Here is a 25770-nt window from a genome sequence, read left to right as displayed (position 1 = left end):
TCATGGTTTCCTGTCCCACTATGGATGAGAAGGACGTCCTCCAGGGTGCTGTCAGGTGGTGACCTGGAAAAGTATGTTACTACTCCATGTATGTTACCACGTCCAGCTTGGACATCTCATAACTATTATAGTGAAGTCCAGAGCTTAGTAACTTATGGATTTTTTTATGCTTTTATGGAATAGCTTTTAATACACAACCAGACTCTATGTATTACTTTTTGAGTTACAGATAAAGCATAGTGTTTAAGAGATAAAGTTTCTCCTTCCGCAGAGCATCAAGACAGCGTAAGGAGACTTATAAGCCATGCAATGCTCCTCTGGAAATATACATATGGAAATACCTCTTTGGAGAGGATAGGAACTTTAGTGCCACTTATTAGAAGCAACAATCCTAAAATTTAACATCAGCCCTTTAAGGGCCCTTTCAAGGATTGATATTGACTTTTAGGATTGGTATTTCCAATAGGAAAAGGTAGTTTTAGAGTTGCAAACGTCTTCTTCTCTGAACAGGCTATTTGCATGGATAGAGCATATGAATAAATACTATAGGGACATAATGCATTATATGGTGCCTACAGAGATCACATAATATAAGGATGTCCAGGGACTGCCACAGCAAGAGCCTCTCAGATGGGGTCCCAAATAGCAACCTCTTACTATTAACATAGCATGGCCCAATTGACCTTATAAAAAGGGGTTGGGCACTTATGTCGCAGAAGATAAGAATGATGCATGCCAGAATGATTATACAGCTTACCATGAGCTTTTTGTGTTTGGAAAGGTATGGCTCTGTCAGTTGAGGCTCCTCATTGTCAAGTTTCAAGAGTTCAGTGGTGGCGTTGGCAAGGTGCCCTAAGGATTCAATGCAAAGGAATTTAACAGTTCAATTAAAAACCATATACATATGACCCAAGTTATTCCCACTTAAATATCCTTATTTTGGCAACTTACAAAAATAACTCAAACTTTATCCTCCTGTTCGCAGCCGGATCGTCGGTATCAAATCTGTTACCGTGGGCAACTGCACCACCATATCACTCATGTGTATGTCAATGGCTTTGATTTGCCTGGCTCTGGACTGTATTTAATGTCACACAGATCTGTCCTACACAGAGCTCTGGCTCTGATGCTTGCAGACCAAAAACTGACACACCCAAACCTAACTGAAAGTTAAATGAGAATTATGGACATGGGGCACTTCCAAGACCCGAAAGGAAGGGAGAGATCCATCTTAATACCATCCTTCAGATTTCTCCAAAAAAATCTGACTTGGTCAAATAGTTTGACCAAATCCACTCTCTCTTTTATTTTGCATTGTAATCACAGCTGTGGCAGTAATTATAACCCTCTCTAGCGGGTTTAGTATGTTTCTATGGGCATCCTGTTGGACACATAACAACCCTTGTATATGATCCCCCTCACTGCCTTACGATATATATACCAAATTCCTAAACTGAACTTACATTCAGAATTGTACTAACTGCTTAGCTAATGATTGTTTGACAATCAAGGCTTCTTCACAGTGGTTCCACCATTAGTGCCTGCGGCAGTGTCCGCTGTTGTGACAACTAGTGTCCATTGCTGTAACCCTCTGCTAGTGCTCACAACAGCGGACACTGCCGCAGGCACTAATGGTGGTGGTTCTTCACAGTGGTTATGAGAGAAAATTTAAATCAATAAACGCCCGTCCATTACCGTCTTTGTTCTCAGTAAGTCAAGATGGATGTAAAGGTGGTTTCACACATAGCGATATCGCTAGCAATATCGCTAAAGCGTCACCGATTTTGTGACGCAGCAGCGATATTGCTAGCGATATCACTATGTGTGATACTTAACTCCGACCGTCTCCCCCGCTGGCTATCGCTGATCGCGCGAGAACGTCCTGGACTGTTTCTCGTCGGCCGCTTCCTGCTGGGCTTCCTGCTGGCGCCGACGAGCGACGCATGGACGCGGGCGGAGGACGTCATTATCGCCGCGTCTGACAGGTAAGTAAAGACCGCTGCTGCATCACTGCATCGCTGGTGAGATCTGCCTGTTTGGCAGCTCACTAGTGACCATTTAGCGATACACCAGCGATCCTGACTGGGTCGTATCGTGGTCGGGATCGCTGGTGCATCGCTAAATGTGACGGGACCCTTACTCTTGGCTTAATTGAACAGTAGGAGATTGCTTCACTACTACATAGACATGCCCTACCTGGTCTCCTGGAAGGTTAGTTGTCTCTGTACTGACCCATTTTCTTTGATAGGGCCAATCAAATCATCTTAAGGGTTACCTATTAAGCCCTTAAATGGCAGTTTTGGATCTCATTAAAGGCCTGTCCAGTAGTGGTTATCATACGACAGGTCTTCTATTGATACCTTCCATGAAAGTGACTTCTATATGTCTTCCTAAAGGCAGCCAGGTAACATGGCCACTTACGGCGAATCTCAGCGGTAGCGTACTTTGGGATCATAGAATCTATGGTAAGCTCTGGGTGAAGAATACATCCGTGAGTGTAGGCATCCATTGGCAAGTTCTCTAGAGTTTCTCTGTACTGAAGAACCCTGGAGTGGAGGAGGCTTCCAGATTCTGGTATTAACTGTGGAATAAGTTCTGAAATACAAACACAACATGAAATATATCATGAGACATGAGCCATCAGACTCCAGTCCTGTCCAGCAGGTGCTCCTAAAGGAACTCTGTTGCTAGGACTTACTCTTTTAAATTGAAGTTAGTTGAAGGAACCAAGAAGATAGTACCTAGACAGCAGCCCACTTACTGATAGGACTTGAAACATTATTTGGCAGATTAGGGAGTCAAAATCTGCCTGCCTGCATTAGTTAGGACAGTGGGCAGTATCTTATCAATATAGTAACACTTGTGGCTTGCAATGTTACCAAAGTGATGAAAAAATTTACCTACAAACATTTGAAGGGTAGCAAAAAAAGGAGTGTTTGTTTTTTTTAAAAAATGCATACAGAATGTTATTGACACAATTGGACAAACAATAGTGGCTAAGGACCTGACAGTGGCTGTAGTTTTCCTTATCTTGCCAGAATAGAAGATGGGATCAAAAGGCTTAGAGAACCAATCAAAGTGCAAAAACTGTGAAGAAGAAAAATAATATAAACATACAAATAAAACATAAAGTTAAAACTCTGTTAAAAGCTAAAGCAGGGGGAATACAATATATTGTTTAGCATATCTGGAAGAGTCCTATTATAAGAATATAATATATAGGACTCTTCCAGATATACCAAACAATATATTGGAGCCACTATGAACCTTTGTCTAAATCTGCGATCCCATACACAAAGATGAAATTGAGGGGAGAAAAGTAAAGGGAAAAGAATGCTGTTAATGCCCATTTATAAGTAACCCTCTCTGTTTACCTTGAAATCACTTTGAGGCTGTGGGCACACGTAGCATTTTAAAACGCTCACTAAAAACCGGACTCCTTCCCAGATATCGTGCGTTTTTTTCCGCGCGATTTCGCCGCGATTTTGCCGCGATTTTCGCGTGCGATATTCAAGCACTTTCCAAGCGATTTGAAGCATCGCTTGGAAAGTGATTGACAGGTTGGTCACACTCGTCAAACATAGTGTTTGACAAGTGTGACCAGGTTTTTACTATTGAGGCCGCTTATGCGGCATCAATAGTAAAAGATAGGATGTTAAAATGCTAAAATAAAATAAAAAATCTGGGTATATTTACCTTCCGATGTCCCGCGATGCATTCCCGGGCCTCAGCGTTCCCAGTAATGCCTTGCGAGACCTGTGATGACGTAGTCTCGCGTTGCTATAGCGATCTCGCGAGACCGCTAGAGTCACGCGAGATACGTCATTACAGGGCCTTGCCGCAAGGCATTACTGGGAACGCTGAGGCCGGGAATGCAGCGCGGGACATCGGAAGGTAAATATACCCCGATTTTTTATTTTTTATTCTTTTTTTTACAGGGGGATGGTACCCAGGGCCTGGAGGACAGTCTCCTCTCCTCCACACCGTGGGTACCAACCGCACATGAGACGCTTAACTTCCCACATGGTGGGCATAGCCACATGCGGGAAGTAAGCGATTCTCATGCATTCCTATGGGTGCGTAATCGCAGCAATTCTTTGCGATTCCGCACAAAAGAATGAGCATGCTGCGATTTTTTCCGCGATGCGATTCCGCCGCGGAAAAAAGCGCAGCATTAGCACAGCATGTGCGGAATGCCATAGGAATGCATGGGGTGCGTTCTGTACACGATTTTTAAGCGTTTTTGCGCCGAAAATCGCGGCAAAAACGCTTAAAAATCGCTACGTGTGCACATAGCCTGAAATAAGAGCAACTAATTGGTAAACTCTATCTGAGGTTTAAGTTCTAAGTAATGCTGATGTGCACGTGCGCTCACCAGCTCCCCGCTTCCACCCCGTGATACCCGGCAGCACTGCGTCCTTGGCGCTCGACTAGGAGCTTTGGCCTTGCTTCCACTCGTGCTTGCTTGGACGCTCCTGCTGAGCCACCTGGGAGCAGTGCGGTTGGTTGGGGGCGTATGTGCAGATACATTACAGCTGGAAAGTAGCCCGGTCACGTGACTATCATGTGACCAGTTACCTGGGATACAAACGATCTTGTTTAAGAGCACTATAGCACCTCCCCTTGAGAAAGCATGGCGTACTGAAGAAGTGAAACACACATCGGGGTTGTTAAATGTCTGTGTGATTTGCCCAAACATCTATTCATTTAGGTAAGGTAATAGGTATTTAATATTATGTAGTAACTTAGGTTACAATACATTTTTAACCTTTTTTGTCTGAGAATGCCTTTACATACCACTGATCCACATATACTAAGACCCCTAACTAGTGTAGGGGCATGTGGTTAACTTTTAATTAGAGACACTTTTTCAAAATGGTCTATATCTACGGCACATCTTACCTTTTTACTTAAGGTTGTATTCTAACAGTTTGATGACTACAAGTGTTTATACTGCTACGTATCACTACTGTGTGTTCTTATTTGCACTTTTTACATGTTAGGCTGGAGTCACACACAACCATTAAAAAAAGGTCCCATTTTAACGGTCCGAAATCGCACAAAGGTCGCTTAACCATTGATCCGTTTTTGATGCGATTTTTCTTAATTGATGCGATTTTAATCGCATGTAAGGATCCGTTTGACATCCGTCTGGCAAGAGTTTCTCGCAGGGTAGCTAAATGGACATATAATGGAGCCCAATGACAGGTTTCCCCACACAAAGAATGAATAGATCTAGACACACACTATATATACAGTTGTGGCCAAAAGTATTGACACCCCTGCAATTCTGTCAGATAATACTCAGTTTCTTCCTGAAAATGATTGCAAACACAAATTCTTTGGTATTATTATCTTCATTTAATTTGTCTTAAATGAAAAAACACAAAAAGAATTGTCCTAAAGCCAAATTGGATATAATTCCACACCAAACATAAAAAAGAGGGTGGACAAAAGTATTGGCACTGTTCGAAAAATCATGTAATGCTTCTCTAATTTGTGTAATTAACAGCACCTGTAACTTACCTGTGGCACCTAACAGGTGTTGGCAATAACTAAATCACACTTGTAGCCAGTTGATATGGATTAAAGTTGACTCAACCTCTGTCCTGTTTCCTTGTGTGTACCACATTGAGCATGGAGAAAAGAAAGAAGACCAAAGAACTGTCTGAGGACTTGAGAAACCAAATTGTGAGGAAGCATGAGCAATCTCAAGGCTACAAGTCCATCTCCAAAGACCTGAATGTTCCTGTGTCTACCGTGCGCAGTGTCATCAAGAAGTTTAAAGCCCATGGTACTGTGGCTAACCTCCCTAGATGTGGACGGAAAAGAAAAACTGACAAGAGATTTCAACGCAAGATTGTGCGGATGTTGGATAAAGAACCTCGACTAACGTCCAAACAAGTTCAAGCTGCCCTGCAGTCCGAGGGTACAACAGTGTCAACCCATACTATCCATCTGCGTCTGAATGAAAAGGGACTGTATGGTAGGAGACCCAGGAAGACCCCACTTCTTACCCCGAGACATAAAAAACCAGGCTGTAGTTTGCCAAATCTTACCTGAAAAAGCCTAAAACGTTTTGGAAGAATGTTCTCTGGTCAGATGAGACAAAAGTAGAGCTTTTTGGGCAAAGGCATCAACATAGAGTTTACAGGAGAATAAAAGAAGCATTCAAAGAAAAGAACACGGACCCTACAGTCAAACATGGTGGAGGTTCCCTGATGTTTTGGGGTTGCTTTGCTGCCTCTGGCACTGGACTGCTTGACCGTGTGCATGGCATTATGAAGTCTGAAGACTACCAACAAATTTTGCAGCATAATGTAGGGCCCAGTGTGAGAAAGCTGGGTTTCCCTCAGAGGTCATGGGTCTTCCAGCAGGACAATGATCCAAAACACACTTCAAAAAGCACTAGAAAATGGTTTGAGAGAAAGCACTGGAGACTTCTAAGGTGGCCAGCAATGAGTCCAGACCTGAATCCCATAGAACACCTGTGGAGAGATCTAAAAATGGCAGTTTGGAGAAGGCACCCTTCAAATATCAGGGACCTGGAGCAGTTTGCCAAAGAAGAATGGTCTAAAATTCCAGCAGAGCATTGTAGGAAACTCATTGATGGTTACCGGAAGCGGTTGGTCGCAGTTATTTTGGCTAAAGGTTGTGCAACCAAGTATTAGGCTGAGGGTGCCAATACTTTTGTCTGGCCCATTTTTGGAGTTTTGTGTGAAATGATCAGTGTTTTGCTTTTTGCTTCATTCTCTTTTGTGTTTTTTCGTTTAAGACAAATTAAATGAAGATAATAATACCAAAGAATTTGTGTTTGCAATCATTTTCAGGAAGAAACTTAGTATTATCTGACAGAATTGCAGGGGTGTCAATACTTTTGGCCACAACTGTGTATATATATATATATATATATATATATATATATGTATATATATATTTTATACATGTCATAGAGACACATTAATATATATTACAAATTCATACAGTTCATCATAGCAGAATAGCCGCAGAAATATTTGCCCGCTTTTGTATAATTTATTCTCCTGCCCGACATGAAATGACACATGGTTTACATATAGTTAACCATTTCATTTCATGTTTTTTTTGTTATGTCTATCACTATTAATTAGATGAGGGTTTGTGGTTAAAATTTTGGACTTGTAGGGGTTAATTTAAGGGGTTAATTCGTTGTATTAAATTGCAGGGACTCCTGCTGGCGTCACTGAGGCTGCAGGGCGTCCCCGTAATTTCATACAACGAATTAACCCCTTAAATTAACCCCTACAAGTCCAAAATTTTAACCACAAACCCTCATCTAATTAATAGTGATAGACATAACAAAAAAAACATGAAATGAAATGGTTAACTATATGTAAACCATGTGTCATTTCATGTCGGGCAGGAGAATAATTATACAAAAGCCGGCAAATGTTTCTGCGGCTATTCTGCTATGAAGAACTGCATGAATTTGTAATATATATTAATGTGTCTCTATGACATGTATAATATATATATATATATATATATATGTGTCTAAATCTATTCATTCTTTATTTAACCGGTGTCTGTGATTTTAATGTATTGGAAGAATTGCCGGCTTTTGCTAAAGGACACCGGGTGCAATTTTATCGCAAGTCACACATCTAGTCCGTTTTTAGTCCCATTTTTTCTCGCCCCCATAGACTTGTATTGTCGAATCCGATTCGAAAATCGGTGACAATCGCAGCATGCTGCGATTGTCTCGGTCCGAGGATCGGATCCGATCAAAAATCGCATGATGTGAGCTGCCCCATAGAATAACATTGGGACAAATGCAATGCGATTTTTTATCGCATTGCATTCGTCCGATTTAATCGCCAGTGTGACCCCGGCCTTATGCTATTGTTTGTCCAATTGTGTCAATTGTATCCTTTTTTGTTATGCCAGTTTTGGAGTGGTTTTTCCTTTGTGGCTAAGTGTACCTTTGGTAATTTGCTCACAAGTTATTATGAGACTTGGTTTCTGTCTAACAAACATTTGAAGGGATTCTCAGCCGAGCCCCTGTCCAGCTCTGCCCCCATTCACAATGACGTTGTTTGACACATGGTAAGGTTTTAATACTGGAGACAGTTTAGAAACATCTTGATGGGTACACCTTGTAGCGGCAGGATGGCTTTTATGCTTTTTGTTTTTAGCAAAATAGCATTAACTAAGTATCCTATGTTATTTACACGTATTATTACTATTTAATGGCTGTAGGGTATATGCTCATTTTGTTTTTTTGTTTTCGTTTCTTGGGTTTTGACTGTGAAATGCCCACAGTGTGAACATGCGCTTGCATTTTGACCATACAGTTGTGGCCAAAAGTATTGACACCCCTGCATTTTGTCAGATAATACTCAGTTTCTTCCTGAAAATTATTGCAAACACAAATTCTTTGTTATTATTATCTTCATTTAATTTGTCTTAAATGAAAAAAACACAAAAAGAATTGTCCTAAAGCCAAATTGGATATAATTCCACACCAAACATAAAAAAGAGGGTGAACAAAAGTATTGGGACTGTTCGAAAAATCATGTGATGCTTCTCTAATTTGTGTAATTAACAGCACCTGTAACTTACCTGTGGCACCTAACAGGTGTTGGCAATAACTAAATCACACTTGCAGCCAGCTGACATGGATTAAAGTTGACTCAACCTCTGTCCTGTGTCCTTGTGTGTACCACATTGAGCATGGAGAAAAGAAAGAAGACCAAAGAACTGTCTGAGGACTTGAGAAACCAAATTGTGAGGAAGCATGAGCAATCTCAAGGCTACAAGTCCATCTCCAAAGACCTGAATGTTCCTGTGTCTACCGTGCGCAGTGTCAGCAAGAAGTTTAAAGCCCATGGCACTGTGGCTAACCTCCCTAGATTTGGACGGAAAAGAAAAATTGACAAGAGATTTCAACGCAAGATTGTGCAGATGTTGGATAAAGAACCTAGACTAACATCCAAACAAGTTCAAGCTGCCCGGCAGTCCAAGGGTACAACAGTTGTCAACCCGTACTATCTGTTGGCGTCTGAATGAAAAGAGACTGTATGGTAGGAGACCCAGGAAGACCAGAACTTTTTGGGCAAAGGTATCAACATAGAGTTTACAGGAGAAAAAAAGAGGCATTCAAAGAAAAAAAACACGGTCCCTACAGTCAAACATGGCGGAGGTTCCCTGATGTTTTGGGGTTGCTTTGCTGCCTCTGGCACTGGACTGCTTGACCGTGTGCATGGCATTATGAAGTCTGAAGACTACCAACAAATTTTGCAGCATAATGTAGAGCCCAGTGTGAGAAAGCTGGGTCTCCCTCAGAGGTCATGGATCTTCCTGACCCAAAACACACTTCAAAAAGCACTAGAGAATGGTTTGAGAGAAAGCACTGGAGACTTCTAAGGTGGCCAGCAATGAGTCCAGACCTGAATCCCATAGAACACCTGTGGAGAGATCTAAAAATGGCAGTTTGGAGAAGGCACCCTTCAAATATCAGGGACCTGGAGCAGTTTGCCAAAGAAGAATGGTCTAAAATTCCAGCAGAGCATTGTAAGAAACTCATTGATGGTTACCGGAAACGGTTGGTCGCAGTTATTTTGGCTAAAGGTTGTGCAACCAAGTATTAGGCTGAGGGTGCCAATACTTTTGTCTGGCCCATTTTTTGGAGTTTTGTGTGAAATGATCAATGTTTTGCTTTTTGCTTCATTCTCTTTTGTGTTTTTTCATTTAAGACAAATTAAATTAAGATAATACCAAAGAATTTGTGATTGCAATCATTTTCAGGACGAAACTGAGTATTATCTGACAGAATTGCAGGGGGTGTCAATACTTTTGGCCACAACTGTATACCAGCTTATAGTCAGGCTTAATTATTTGGTTTAGCTACAAACTTTGAAAGATCCTATCAAATTTGTTGTGGTGTTGATTAAAAAATTTCCTAAAGGATAGTATAAGATTAGAATATCTTGTAGAAACGGTGCCACACTTGCTCATAGGTTTTGTCTGGAATTGCAACATTCATAGGAATGGAGCTGAGCTGCAGTACTAGATATAGCCTGTGGACTATGGTGGTACTGTTTGTGAAGGTTTTGGAAACAGTCATGTTCTCTAATCCCTTTTAACCGCTTTAAGGAAATACATCATCGGCATAATGAGAGGGGTCACAACACCAAGCAACACGTTAACATACTGTATACAGCCATATTCTGTCAGGTGTCTTATATAATGATTTACAATATCTTCTAACCTACAGCTCGCACCCAGCACGTTCATTTACAAGTCACAAGGCTCAGTGAAGCTGACAAGCAGCAATAATTTAGTCCTTCACCAGTGTTAACAGCTGGCTGCTCCCAGATGGCATTTTAAGAAGGAAATTAAAGTGTGATCAGAGAGTTGGGCAACACAGAAAATGCACATAAAAGGATGGCTGCGTCTACTTTGTCCTGCTCATTGCACTAAGTTAAGGCGTTTACCGTAAATTACAGCCAGTGTCAGAAAAATAGGAAAGGTGCGAAGAATTTATAGATAGAGAAGTCTGATTTTGCAGATACAAATATTAGCTGCTACATAGATTCAAAATATATCCTGATAAAAGGATGGTTATAACCAGTGGCGTAACTACAAAGTTATGGGCCCAGATACGAACTTTCAAATGGGGACCCCCCCATGCCAAAATACATGAACAGCTCCGCTCCATACACCTCGTACACGCGCGGCTCCGCTCTGTACACCTCGTACACGTGCGGCTCCGCTCCATACACCTCGCACACGCGTGGCTCCGCTCTGTACACCTCGTAAACATGCGGCTCCGCTCCATACACCTCGCACACGCGTGGCTCCGCTCCATACACCTCGTACACGCATGGCTCTGCTCCATACACCTTGTACACGCATGGCTCTGCTCCATACACCACGTACACAAGGCTCCGCTCCGTACACACGGCTCCGCTCCATACACCTCGTACACGCATGGCTCCGCTCCGTACACCACGTACACAAGGCTCCGCTCCGTACACACGGCTCCGCTCCATACACCTTGTACACGCATGGCTCCGCTCCGTACACCACGTACACAAGGCTCCGTTCCGTACACACGGCTCCGCTCCATACACCTCGTACACGCATGGCTCTGCTCCATACACCTTGTACACGCATGGCTCTGCTCCGTACACCACGTACACAAGGCTCCGCTCCGTACACACGGCTCCGCTCCATACACCTCGTACACGCATGGCTCCGCTCCGTACACCACGTACACAAGGCTCCGCTCCGTACACACGGCTCCGCTCCATACACCTTGTACACGCATGGCTCCGCTCCGTACACCACGTACACAAGGCTCCGTTCCGTACACACGGCTCCGCTCCATACACCTCGTACACGCATGGCTCTGCTCCATACACCTTGTACACGCATGGCTCTGCTCCGTACACCAGGTACACAAGGCTCCGCTCCGTACACACGGCTCCGCTCCATACACCTCGTACACGCATGGCTCCGCTCCGTACACCACGTACACAAGGCTCCGCTCCGTACACACGGCTCCGCTCCATACACCTTGTACACGCATGGCTCCGCTCCGTACACCACGTACACAAGGCTCCGTTCCGTACACACGGCTCCGCTCCATACTCCTCGTACACGCGTGGCTCTGTACACCACGTACACATGGCTCGGCTCCGTACACACGGCTCCGCTCACCTCGTACACACGCTGCTCTACTCCGTACACCTCGTACACACGCGGCTCCGCTCCGTACACCTCATACACACATGGCTCCTCTCCGTCTAAAATTGTACATACACAGCTCTGCTACATCCACCCTGTAAACCCCTCCTGACCGCACACAGAAACTTTACCTCATCCAGCACCATGACAACCAGCACAGCAGAGTCCTGCAGACACGGAGGCCCCTGATCATGTGACCCCTGACTCCTCCCCTCCTGTGACCTCATCACAAGTCCTGTGCGCACATTGGAGAAAACAGCCTAGCGACAGGCTGCTGTCAGTGCGGTGGGTCTCTGCGGGAGGGCGAGGATGGGGTGCATGGGGGGTGTGGTGGCTCAGTGCAGTGTGGGATGCGGGTGGGGGGGGTCAAAAATGAGACTGTCCCACGAGAATTCGGACGATTGGAAGATATGCCTGCCGGGCCCCTGACTCCCCCCCCCGGGCTCGGTCGCAGTGACGACTCCTGCGACTGTGGTACTTACGCCCCTGGTTATAACATACAGTCATCAAACATCCACCCAGCATAAAGCAGGTAACAGAAGCATAGATCAGTGATTCTCGCTCTTGTTACTATAGCAGAACCATTTAATTTTTTTTTTCTTCATCCACTACTGCATTGTAAAAATACCCCAAAAACATGATGAATTCAAGACCTGTAATAATAAGGTCACAATTTTATTGGTCAATTAAAAAAGAAAAAAAAAACATATTATGATGCTAAAAAATATATTATGTATAGATCAGGTACACACAGTAATTTAAAAAATAAAAAATGAAGAATAAAAAAAGGGAAAATTTAGAGTCTCTGCAAAGAGAGTGTAATAGGGAGGGGATTGTACAGACAACCTATGCTAAAATTATGTCAATAAAACACGTCACACGATAGTAATGGACCTCTAACGAGTATTCCCAGTACAATATATCATTCAGATGTAACAAACATCAAGAGAGACAAAACAAAAATATTACCATGAAGATTCCTATTATACAGACAGCCATCCTCGCCCGCCATACATTTCGCATTCATCACTTCACACCCCCAGATGAAGTGGTAAATGCGAAACGCACATCAGGAGAGGGTGACTGCCTGCATAACAGGAATCTTCTTCGTAATATTATCGTTTTGTCTCTCTTGATTTCTGTTACATTTTCATTATATATTGTACTTGCAATACTCTTTAGAGGTCTATTGCTATCATATTTTGCCAACATCAAGACACTTAACTTAATACAATTTGTCTATACAATGCCCTCCCTCTTTTTTCTCTTCTGTTTTTTTTCGGATATAACTTTTTGGTTATCTAATATACCATACAACATACAGGTGCTTTTTGAATATCATCAAAAAGTTAATTTATTTCAGTTCTTTGATACAAAAAGTGAAACTCATATACAGTGCCTTGCGAAAGTATTCAGCTTCCTGGAACTTTTCAACCTTTTCCCACATATCATGCTTCAAACATAAAGATACCAAATGTAAATTTTTGGTGAAGAATCATCAACAAGTGGGACACAATTGTGAAGTTGAACGAAATTTATTGGTTATTTTACATTTTTGTGGAAATTCAAAAACTGAAAAGTGGGGCGTGCAATATTAGTAGCCCCTTTACTTTCAGTGCAGCAAACTCACTACAGAAGTTCATTGTGGATCTCTGAATGATCCAATGTTGCCCTAAATAGCTAATGATAAATATAATCCACCTGTGTGTAATCAAGTCTCTGTATAAATGCACCTGCTCTGTGATAGTCTCAGGGTTCTGTTTGAAGCACAGAGAGCATCATGAAGACCGAGGAACACAACAGGCAGGTCCGTGATGCTGTTGTGGAGAAGGTTAAAGCCGGATTTGGATACAAAATGATTTCCAAAACTTTAAACATCACAAGGAGCACTGTGCAAGCGATCATATTGAAATGGAAAGAGTATCATACCACTGCAAATCTACCAAGACCCGGCCTTCCCTCTCAACTTTCATCTCAAACAAGGAGAAGACTGATCAGAGATGCAGCCAAGAGGCCCATGATCACTCTGGATGAACTGCAGAGATCTACAGCTGAGGTGGGACAGTCTGTCCATAGGACAACAATCAGTCGTACAATGCACAAATCTGGCCATTATGGAAGAGTGGCAAGAAGAAAGCCATTTCTAAAAGATATCCATAAAAAGTGTCATTTAAAGTTTGCAACAAGCCACCTGGGAGACACAACAAACATGTGGAAGAAGGTGCTCTGGTCAGATGAAACCAAAATCGAACTTTTTGGCAATAATGCCAAACGATATGTTTGGCGTAAAGGCAACACAGCTCATCACCCTGAACACACCATTCCCACTGTCAAACATGGTGGTGGCAGCATGATGGTTTGGGCCTGCTTTTCTTCAGCAGGGACAGGGAAGATGGTTAAAATTGATGGGAAGATGGATGGAGCCAAATACAGGACCACTGACGAAAATCTGTTGGAGTCTGCAAAAGACCGAGACTGGGACGGAGATTTGTCTTCCAACAAGACAATGATCCCAAACATAAAGCAAAATCTACAATGGAATGGTTCACAAATAAACGTATCCAGGTGTTAGAATGGCCAAGTCAAAGTTCAGACCTGAATCCAATCGAGAATCTGTGGAAAGAGCTGAAAACTGCTGTTCACAAACGATCTCCATCAAACCTCACTGAGCTCGAGCTATTTGCCAAGGAAGAATGGGCAAGAATTTCAGTCTCTCGATGTACAAAACTGATAGGCCGGAGTCACACTGGCGAGGAATACGGGAGAGTGAGAGGCGTTAAAAGCACGCATTACACACGGACCAATGATTCTCTATGGGGTCCCTCGCACCAGGCGTATATTTCTCCTCAGTATCCTACGCTCCGTGCCACTCGCAGCATGCTGCGATTGTCAGCGTACTACACCCGTAATACGCCAATGCAAGTCTATGGGTGCGCAAAAAATACGGATTACACACGGACCACACATGTGACTTGCGAGAAATACGCACCAGGTGTCTTTAGAAACCCTGTCATAGGGGTCCATTATATGTCCATTTTGCAAGCCTGCGAGAAAATCTCACCATACGGATGCCATACGGATTACATATGGATGCTGACATGCGCAAAATACGCGACCACACCTTGATTACTGATGACATACGGAGCACTATTTAGGGGTCTGTCATCCGTATTACGCATGTAAAATACTGACCGTATTTTGCGCAGGTTAGTGTGACTCCAGCCATAGAGACATACTCCATGCGACTTGCAGCTGTAATTGCAGCAAAAGGTGGCGCAACAAAGTATTAAGTTAAAGGGGCCGAATAATATTGCACACCCCACTTTTCAGTTTTTGAATTTCCACAAAAATTTAAAATAACCAATAAATTTTGTTCAACTTCACAATTGTGTCCCACTTGTTGTTGAGTGGCTAGATACAAGGAATGTGACACTTGTAGCCCATGTCCTGAATACGTCTCTATGTGGTGGCTCTTGAAGCAATGACTCCAGCAGCAGTCCACTCCTTGTGAATCTCCCCCAAATTTTTGAATGGCCTTTTCTTAACAATTCTTTCAAGGCTACGGTTATCCTGGTTATTTGTGCACTTTTTTTCTACCACACTTTTTCCTTCCACTCAACTTTCCATTAATATGCTTGGATACAGCACTCTATCAGCAGCCTGTTTATTTAGCAATAACCTTTTGTGGCTTACCCTCCTTGTGGAGTGTGTCAATGACTGCCTTCTGGACATCTGTCAAGTCAGCAGTTTTCCCCATGATTTTGGAGCCTACTGAAACAGATTAAGGGTCCCGTTACATTTAGTGATGTACCAGCGATTCCGACCACGATACGACCCGGTCAGGATCGCTGGTGCATCGCTAAATGGTCGCTAGTGAGCTGCCAAACAGGCAGATCTCACCAGCGACATCGCAGGGGTCGGCGGTCGTTACTTACCTGTCAGACGCGGCGATGAAGACATCCTCCCGCCCGCGTCCACGCGGCGCTCGTTGGCGCCAGCAGGAAGCCCAGCAGGAAGTGGCCGACGAGAAACTGCCCAGGACGTTCTCGCGCGATCAGCGATAACCAGCGGGGGAGCCGGTCGGAGGTAAGTATCACACATAGCGATATCGCTAGCAATGTCGCTGCTGCGTCACAAAATCGGTGACACTTTAGCAATATCGCTAGCAATCTCGCTGTGTTTAACGGGGGCTTAAGGGACCTTTTTAAATGTTTAGGAGGTCTTTGCAGGTGTTTTTTGTTAATTATTCTAATTTACTGAGTTAATGACTTTTGGGTTTTCATTGGCTGTAAGCCATAATCATCAACATTAACAGAAATAAACACTTGAAATAGATCACTCTGTAATGACTCTATATAATACATGAGTTTCACTTTTTGTATCGAAGAACTGAAATAAATTAACTTTTTGATGATATTCTAATTTTGTGAGAAGCACCTATATATCTTTTAGCATTTTGAAATATTATTTTATTTTAAATTGACCAATAAAATCATAATTTTATCACTGCACTCATGTATTTTTGTTGTTTTGTTTCTTGATAGCTAAAGACTTTATATTGTGGACAGTTTGTTTGATTTGTATATTCCTATGTTATAGGAGCTTAACGTAGGAACAAGTAATGCATTACAGGGTATGTCCCATGAAAACAATATTATGACCCATCTACAGGAGAGGTGATAACATCAATCGATGAGAGTCCAACACTTGGACCTGCACAGATCATAAGAATGTAGCAGCAGTGCGCATACTCGACCACTGCCCCATTCATTCTCCATGGGACTGCCAAGCGCTGTGCTTGGGTCTTTATAGCAGGTCCAAGGAGAATGAATGGACTGACGGTCGAGTATTCAACCTGTTGCTAGATTCTAACTAGGAATAAAGTACCTCAGTTGGGGATTCAAATTTGTTTGCTGCAGATCTGAATGATCAGACCCCAGGTGAACAATAAGTTACCACCGATAAATTAACTATAGTCTGGATAACATTTGCTGTCTGCTTTGCCTGTGCCAAGTCAAACACATTTGGCAGGCTGCAATAAGTTTGCATTCCATAAGTTATCAGGGTTTAAGAGGAGTTACGTTTCTCATTGTGTAGACCACCAACTGTCAATGTCTGATTCTTTAAAGAGCCGGGCCACACTATTTAAAGGGGCTGTCCACTACTACGCTATTCTCTTCTTATTCCTCATGTTTGCCCCTGTGAAAATAAAAACACTTATACTCACCTCCCCATATTGACGCTGTTCCAGCGGTGTCAGCACTCACGTTTCCAGGGCTCACTTTGGTTGTTATGACACATGATCCCTAAACCCAATCTGCACTTGGGTCACTGTCCCGGCCTTTGGACATATAAGTAATCAAGAGGAAGTTATTGCTGCAGCTGGCCACCCACTTCCTCTTGATTACTTATACGTCCAAAGGCGGGGACAAAAGCGCAGTTTGGTCGCAGGGCTAACGTGTCATAAGAACTGCAAGTAAGCCCCGGGAATGCGAGTGCCAACACCAATGGAATGGCGCCAGCAAGAGAGAGCATAAGTGTTTTTATTTTCAGGGGGGCAAACAATCAGATCGATAAGGGGTTGTGCTAGTAGTGGAAGCCCCCTTTAAGATCTTAGCCAAATCAGAATCATCTCCTGAAAGAAAGTTAATTTCCTTTTTTGCTTACAATCCCAAATGGATAGGCCGTATTGCTGCTTTCTCGGAAAGATTTAAAAAACTTTGGTAGAAAACTACAGACACAGTACACAACTGGTAAGAAAGAAAGAGGATCAACTAGTTGGCAAATCTAAGGGTTTCATTTGGTGAAATTTGCATCAATCTTTTTATCACCACTGGCACTGAAGCCTAGAGCACCTTGAAGGTGCATTATGCAGGAGAGATACCCTTATGACCTTCTTCTATTCAGACTCATTGGTGGTGAAGCTTTTAGTGAAGTTGATTACTTTTTGATTAATTGACCATAGTAGTATTTAGAGGTCCTATAGCTAAGGCCAATATCATAAGTTGAGGATCCAAGAAAAGCACTTCTGAGCATCCGCGCTGCTTTAGTGATAAGAATTCAGAAATCCATATAAATCTTTCAAGTTCTTTATTATATGTACTACAGAAACTACGCGTTTCGAGGTGACAAACCGCACCTCTTCTTCAGGTTACAGTACAGAGTTACAGTACAGAAGTGCTTTTCTTGGATCCTCAACTTATGATACCTAGTGGACGTTGTCCACCTGCACGAGCTCTGCAGCAGCTATATGACTGCAACAAACGTTGAGAGTGGTTGTGTCTGAACACAACCCATAAAGGGTGAGTACTCCAGAGTACTTTTATATTTTAATTGATTTATACCAGGTGAAGCCCTATGTCTGCGCCCCCGCCCTTGTTTTCTCTTATAGCTAAGGCCAAGACATGGGCAGGTGGCCACCAGAGCACCATTAAGGGGATAGAAAGGAATGATTGTCCATTTGAAAGCTATGTTGAACTTCAGTGACTTACAGTGGTTGTCTAACCACTGCACCAACAGAACTTGTCCTACTTCTGACTAGTTTAAGGTAAACATCAATACCTACTGTTCCAAACAGGGAGAGAAGTAGTGGTATTGACCAGCACGAGGGGCTCAATTAAATCTTTTAAGTTCCCCGGTCTGATACCAGTTAATTTATCCGTGAATAAGAACTGAGCTAAAGTCTGAAATGCAGGAAAAAGGTCAATCAATACTTTGGAGGCACTTGGAGATGTCAATATTTTAACTTTATTGTAATACAGCTTGCAATTTTTATCTGCAATATGGCTGAAGGACTGTTTGCCTTAACCAGATCATGCCACCATATTGCTCCCCATTTGGGACAGTAGGAGAAAAAAAACCCTGCGTAAATGGTCAGCCCTTATGAGAAAAAGAAATGTAGCCAACGTGGACTATTAGCCCTGTACCCCAGGTCCCATACAAGCCACTGTACAGATGTCATTGCCAGCTGTTGACTCTTCACCTAATATTACCTAGTGGGCATGGTAATATCATTTGGGTTGTGGGCATGGTTAGTGCAGTCCAATGAAATAATCATTTCACAATTCTGATAAAAAAAGACAATACTTTACCACCCACGAAACTGTTCTCAATGTAGTCTATGATCTGGTTATAGTCACTTATGATGTTATCTCCATGGATTACTACTGGCACTTCCTCTCCAAGATTGAGTCTCATGAACCATGGCTCTTTTTGTTCTGCTAGGGGCAGGCTGACGTCTCGCTCGTCACATGGCAAACCTTTCTCTGAAATCACCAAACGTATCTGCAACAAGACAAGAAGAAACGCTTTTTATAGACAGAAAACATTTCCACTATGACAGTGATTAAGTGATGAAACGTGGATGACGTTCATTTAGTACCATACGCCTCTTTAACCTTTATTCCAGGCAGTGACCTTTCTTTCTGTTATTGACAAACACAGGAAAATGGATGCCCAAAACCTTCTAGTGATACCCAAAAAAACAAGTAATATCACATTTACAAATTAAATCAGTTGTCGGTCCACTTTGGACAATACTATTTTGTAAAGAAGATGCCGTGAAAAGAATCAGCTGCGATCAGTTGCAATCTATAAAGCAAGGGCGAGGAACCTTGTTATTGACAAGGACCATTTGGATTTCTACACCATCCTACATGGGCCATAAAAATCACACAATAATTCTGCCCACAAAGTATGCCCTAACGCTGGCACTGGCATCAGAACGTAATCTTTCATTGCACGGCGTTCAAAATACAGCTGCCAACCAAGCACTGGTCGCTGGGAATTTGCCAGGAGCCCACGGGCCTGAGGTTCCTCACCATTGCTATAAAGTAACCAAGCAGTAAGTGGTTCATTTCTCTGCAGTCCCCCCACAGGGGAAATTTAGTATTACACACTGAAATCAATTTTACCAATTCATGTTTGGTATACCAGAGTGACTGATGCTCTTTGTGTCTGATCTCCACTTTGGCTGAATGGAAATCATGGTAGACCCCTTCATTTCCCCACCACATAGAGTATCTGAAAATGTTTTTTTTTTAAGCCAGACAACCCATTTAACTTGTTCAGACTGAATAAATACATGCTTACTGCTCATTTAGAGGAACATGTGATCGGTCCATGTGCTCCACAGAGCATATGGACCCATCATACTTAGTGTATCAGTGCAAATGGCCTATTTTCCACTTAGACCGTGGCTCAGTGAGGAAAAATTAGCAGCATGCACTACTTTGGTAAATTGTATGGACTAAAATAATGCAGGCAAAGTAAGGACAGCGACCGCATCCGTCTGCAATGTGATGCTGTATGAGGAGCTGAACACAGCCAGAAATGTTTGCGACTGGCCAGATTTTCACTATGGCCATCTGAACCCGGCTTAGCCCTATTTCACAAGTCCATTTTTTTCTATTGTATGTGAAAGACAAGGATCACATTTTTTTGGATTTAATTTTCATTTGTTTTACCATCAGTTTTATTTATTTTTCTCTTATAGAAGGATCTAATGGAGCTTCTCAAGAGTCATCTAGCATACATCTAGCGAAAAAGCACAAGGATGCCAGCAGGGTGCCATTAGTGTGCTGTCCCAGTTTTTTATGGACCCACAAACACGTCCAATTTTGATCCAAGTCAGGGATGTAAGTCGCTATTCAAGGTGATTTCCATCCTTGACTTGGGTCAAAATCAGATATTTTGACAAAAAAAAGCCATGTGGACAGCCCCATAGACTATAATTGATATGTGTTGCATCTTTGAAAAACATGGATAGAACTTACATATGATAAACACTAAATAAGGCCCTAGACCAAGTATGATAATACCCTCTGCACAAAAAGTACTTGAGGCCTACGTAGCACTTTACTGCTTCAGTCAAGGTGATTAGGTGACATCTATGCAGAAAGGTTTGTCGGGTGCATTATTCACATCCTTCCCTGATAATGCATTACGACTATTTGCTGTGGCTTCAGAAATAACCATGACGGAGCAGAACAGTAGAATGTTCCCTATGCTTTAATGCTCAACAACAGCTGACTCTGGAATACATAGTAGACTAGTAGGCAGATGCAGCAAAGCTGAGTGTGTCAAACAATACTTTCATACTAGAATTGAACCTATCTATGCATCTTTGTTCCATAGTAAACTACAGACACATTAACATATTACAAAACTTTTGAAATCACTTTACCCGACTGTCATGAACACCACTGCCGCCACCACCAATTTCTCATAAACACTGCTCACTCGTGATACGCATGCCTCAGATGCTACTGTAAAGGGGGACTCTGCTTCCCACTCACTCGTCCACTCATCTATCGCAATAGGCTGACAAAGAGCTTAGCGCCCCCCACACTTTTCGCTGCCATCACTCGTCATTTTGATAGAACAGCGAGAATCCTGCGCTGGGTCATACACTAGTACCCACACGCCACGCAGCTTTCCAGAGCACCTAATAGGTACTTTTCTTGGCATACACAGGGTAACGCAACCAAGCTATACTAGCCCTCATCCGGGTATGTGGTTACGTTCAGAGCAGCAAGGCACAACGTATTACATTTTATATTTAATATACAAAAAGAAGTACAATGCTTAAAAAAGGTTACAAAAGGTGAAATAACAAAAAGACATACATACAGGGAAAACAGTATGAAATAAAAGGGGTAACATACAGATACGTCTTACTATTGGATCTGTGAGAACTTCTGTAGGAGAACATATCGTCAATACAATTTTAAATCATCACTCAGTTGGGTTTTTTTTCCACCCCTGGAGTGGTGCTTCAAATGTAAGTCCCCTTCCCTGGATCATATACTCACCCTCCGGCGTTTTTACCGTTTTTCGCCACCGCTCTGGTTCCCCTACGCCATCTTGTGAGCGCAGCTTCTGACTGGCTGGAAGCCAGAAACTACTTCACAAGCTCTCAACGCAAGTCGATGAGAGCCAGAATGAGACTTTGATAGAATTACATTGATTAGTTACTTCCGGTAGCTTCATGAAACACTGGAGCAGCCGGTAGGTCACAAATGGCAGGAGACAGACCAGAGCGGCGGCAGAGATAGACCAGAGCAGCAGAGAAAACAGATGAAACCGCATGAACGTGGATATCAGATACGGGGAAGTGGATTTGGATCTTCAGCACCACTCCAGAGGTGAAATAAAAAAAAGCCGCTGGAGTGATGCTTTAAAGGAACACTGAAACATATAGTATGTCTTGCCAATGCAGGGTTTGATGTAGCCGTATATGAAACAGAGATTCTCTCTTCATATTCTTTGAATCCCTATATATCATGCTCTTCCCTTTCAAGCCCTTCACTTACTGTACCACACCCATGTTCTAGGGCAATGAGTGGGTTTAAAGGGTCTGATTTCTTTCAGATAATGGTCGGTCCTGGCTGAATTTTGTTAAAAAAAAAGGGAACGTGAGTAGAGCACAGTTTGTTATTTAACAAATTGCAGCCTGGGACAAACATCTGAAAGAAAACAACCATTTTAAAGAAGTTGTCCACTACTTCTTTTACATTTAAGGCCTATCCTTAAGAAACGTCATCAATGTCTGATCGGCTGGCGTCAGACACCCAGCACCGACGCCGATCAGCTTTTATCGGTATCAGCGACGGCCAGATGTAAGTTCTCAATTGCCGTCCTGCTCCGTTGATTCGTACTGGCTGCCGCACGGTACTACACAACCACTTCATATTGATTTGAATAGGAGGCACATGGGCAGTAACAAGCCCCGGCCACAACAAGTAGATGAAGCAGCTCGACAAGTGAGTTCTTTTGGCCGTCAGCCGCCAACAACAGCAGATCGGCGGGAATGCCGGGACCTGGCCGATCAGGCATTGGATAGGTCATAAATGTAAAACTAGTGGACAACCTCTTTAAGATCAGAATCTCTGGTGGTCTAAAGTCACATTAGTCGGGCGTAACATGTGCCTTGGTATGACTTATCTACACAGCTTATTACTACTTAGCACAGTACATTGTTAATAGTACGCAACAGATATAACAGAGATATACTGTGTGCAAAATTATTAGGTGCAATTTGATCATATAATTTTTGTGCAGATTTTCCTGCTCCAAGCTGTACAGACTTTATCATGCGCCGACATACCACAGCTAATTCATTCCTCACACCTGAGTGTCGTACTATTTATTACCGGTATGCATGCCAGTCCACACTGCCCCCGAAGAAGCCTGACGAGTGAAACGTACGTCGGGGTACGTTCCTGGTTGTCTATACTTGCCCAGATGGATAAGCACTAATGGCACTTTATTCTGCACACTTCCTGGCACTTTTAGGAGGTACTAGCTGTGCAAAACGTTTTAATTATTCAGGCTCTTGCTTTCATTGTTGCTGCTCCTGTTTCTTTGAGTGGGTCATACAATTGTGCACGTCTCTTGGTTCTCTAAGGCTACGTGCACACGCTGCGGAATGGGGTGCGGATTTGGCCACGCGGATTTTGTAAAATCCGCAGGTAAATCCGCAGGTCAAAAGACCTGCGGTTTATCTGCGGATTATCCTGCGGTTTGGCCCTGCGGTTTCACCATCTCCACAATGGTGGAGATAGGAAACCGCTGAGGATTCCGCAGAAAGAATTGACATGTCAATTCTTTCTGCGGTTTCAAAACCGCGCGGAAAAATCCGCACCGTCTACACTGCGGTTTTTTATTCCCATAGGAGCGTGTGCACATACCCTCAGGGTCTGTGCACATGCTGTGGATTCTGCTGCGGATCCGCAGCGGATTTGGTCCTGCGGATCTGCAGCAGTTTTTGCTGCGGTGTACAGTACCATTAAAATCAATGAAAAATGAAAACTACTGTGCAGACAGTGCGGATTTTTCCCCGCGGATTTGCTGCAGTTTCAAAACAGCAGCATGTCAATTTTTTGTGCGGATTCCGCTGTGGTTTGGCACCTGCTCCATGGATTATGTAGGGAGTTGCCCTTTTCCATTTGGAATATGTTGATTAATGTTACCCATTGTGTCGGCTTAGTTATATATAATTTTTGTGCAGATTTTCCTGCTCCAAGCTGTACAGAGTTGAACGCTTATTGGATGAAGTAGATCTGGTGATGGGTATTTGCATAATGAGAAGGGTGAGACCTAAGGATACAACAACCTTTATCAAAGTGTACGGAATTATTAGTCACTTACACAAAGAGGTGGCAACAAATAAATGTATAAACCACAAAGAAGCGAACCAATTTAATACATTTAAAATATTTTTTATTGAAAATCATGTATTTACAAATGACCACAATATACATAAATCCATAAAAAAATTAACCCACAAGAGGGCAGCAGCAAGCCTATCAGAAATACAATTACTTTACCTTATGTGCAAAAAAAAAGCATCATGTACCATTACTATAAACCGCACACCATGTGTACTAATGCCTATATATTTAGAAAGAAGCAAAAAATTGCTTATATACAATTATAATGGCAATAAAAGTTTTTTTCTCTTATTCAAACTGCGACAGTATTCATATAAGTATGTCAGACCAAAACTATCAAAACTCCAATAATAAACTAATGTCCCATAATTACACAAATTGCTCAAAAATGGAGTGCTTTATGTATAATTATCAAGGTGGAAAATCCTGCTCCTGATCAAAACAAAGCACTCCACTGGCTAGTTGTAAGAAAGTCTATGCAAAAATAAATGGACAAAAATAATGCTGCTCCTATTAGAGCTGCGGTGTTATTATAAACCAACCGTCACAGACGAAAAGAGAGGCATGAATAATGCTGCTCCTATTAGAGCCGCGGCGTTATTATAAACCAACCGTCACCGACGAAAAAAGAGGCATGAAAATGTTTACCTAAGGAGGTGCCGATAAACAGTGCTCCGCTGCTGGACCCGCACCCCGACGCGCGTTTTGCCCTACTGCTTCTTCCGGGGGCGAAACGCATAGACTATCTATATTGAAGTGCCATTTAGTAATATTTGGACATATTGTGGAATTACTGGAATTATTAGGCAGCCTGTTTTTTTCAGGCAAAATGGGCCAAAAAAAATTTAACTGTCTCTGAAAAGTCAAAAATTGTGCAGAGGGATACAGCAATGTTGAAATTGCTAAGATATTGGGGTGTGATCATGCAAAAGTTTTGTTTCAAATAGTGTAAAAAAAAAGTGTTGAGAAAAAAAGAGCAGAATAACTGCCAAAGATTTGAGAAGACTCCAAAGTGAACCGACCAGGAAGCCATTATCCTCCAGTAGTCATATCCCAGAACTGCAACCTCCCTGGATTGTCCAGAAGTACAAGTTGCTCAGTGCCCAGAGACACAGCCAAGGTGAGAAAGGCTGAAACCTGACCACCACAGAACAAGGCACACAAGTGGAAACATCAAGACTGGGTCAAATAATATCTGAAATCAGATTTTTCAAAGGTCAAAGGTTTTATAGACTGATGAGATGAGAGAGACTCTTGATGGAACAGATGGATGGGCTCATGGCTGGATTCATAAGGAGCACAGACCTAAACTTAGACTCAGATGCCAGCTAGGTGTAGGTGGGGTACTGCTATGGGCTGTCGAGCTCTGTGCTCATCTTCTTTTGGCAGCTCTGTAGAGATTGAATGGAATGGAGTGCCGGTTGGGTATCCATTTTGTGTAGGGGATCAAAATTCCACGATTGGTGTGGATCACAGTGATCTGATACCCAACGATCAGCAAGTTATCACCTATGTTGAGGATAGGTGATAAAGGGGATATCCGGTAAAAATAAGTTTCCTGACATAGCTATTTTACGTTTTTGCATTTTAGTTTTTTCTTTTCTTTCAAAAAGCTATATCTTTTTTCATTTTCTGTCAAAATAGCCATATGAGTGCTTGTTTTTTTGACGGACAGCATTCATGTTATCATGTGATGTACTAGATAGTAGGAAAAAAATTCCAAGTGTGACAAAATTGTGAAAGGAGTGCAATTCCACTTTTGTTTTTTGTTCTTTCATTTACCATTTATGGTAAAAAATGACCTGGCAATATGATTCTCCAGGTCAGTATGAGTAAGCAGATGCCAATCATGTAAAGATTTTTTTTA

General features: G+C 42.6%; 1 protein-coding gene across 2 annotated transcripts in view; it reads right to left on the bottom strand.

Annotated features, from left to right (window-relative positions):
- The window catches only part of GDAP1L1 (ganglioside induced differentiation associated protein 1 like 1), a 114621-nt gene that overhangs the window by 39491 nt on the left and 49360 nt on the right, over positions 1 to 25770 (bottom strand). Inside the window, exons 2-4 of one of the 2 annotated variants that reach the window (XM_073582418.1) lie at positions 18822 to 19014; positions 2422 to 2595; positions 758 to 852 (exon numbers count right to left, since the gene is read on the bottom strand). In XM_073582418.1, the coding sequence (XP_073438519.1) occupies positions 758 to 852; positions 2422 to 2595; positions 18822 to 19014 (462 nt within the window). The remainder of the gene's footprint in view (positions 1 to 757; positions 853 to 2421; positions 2596 to 18821; positions 19015 to 25770) is intronic. The other variant, XM_073582419.1, reaches the window with a different exon arrangement.

The sequence above is a fragment of the Dendrobates tinctorius genome, unplaced genomic scaffold, assembly GCF_039654945.1.
Source record: "Dendrobates tinctorius isolate UK_male_01 unplaced genomic scaffold, ASM3965494v1 ptg000071l, whole genome shotgun sequence".
NCBI lineage: Eukaryota > Metazoa > Chordata > Amphibia > Anura > Dendrobatidae > Dendrobates > Dendrobates tinctorius.
This window is presented reverse-complemented; position numbering and strand designations above follow the sequence as displayed.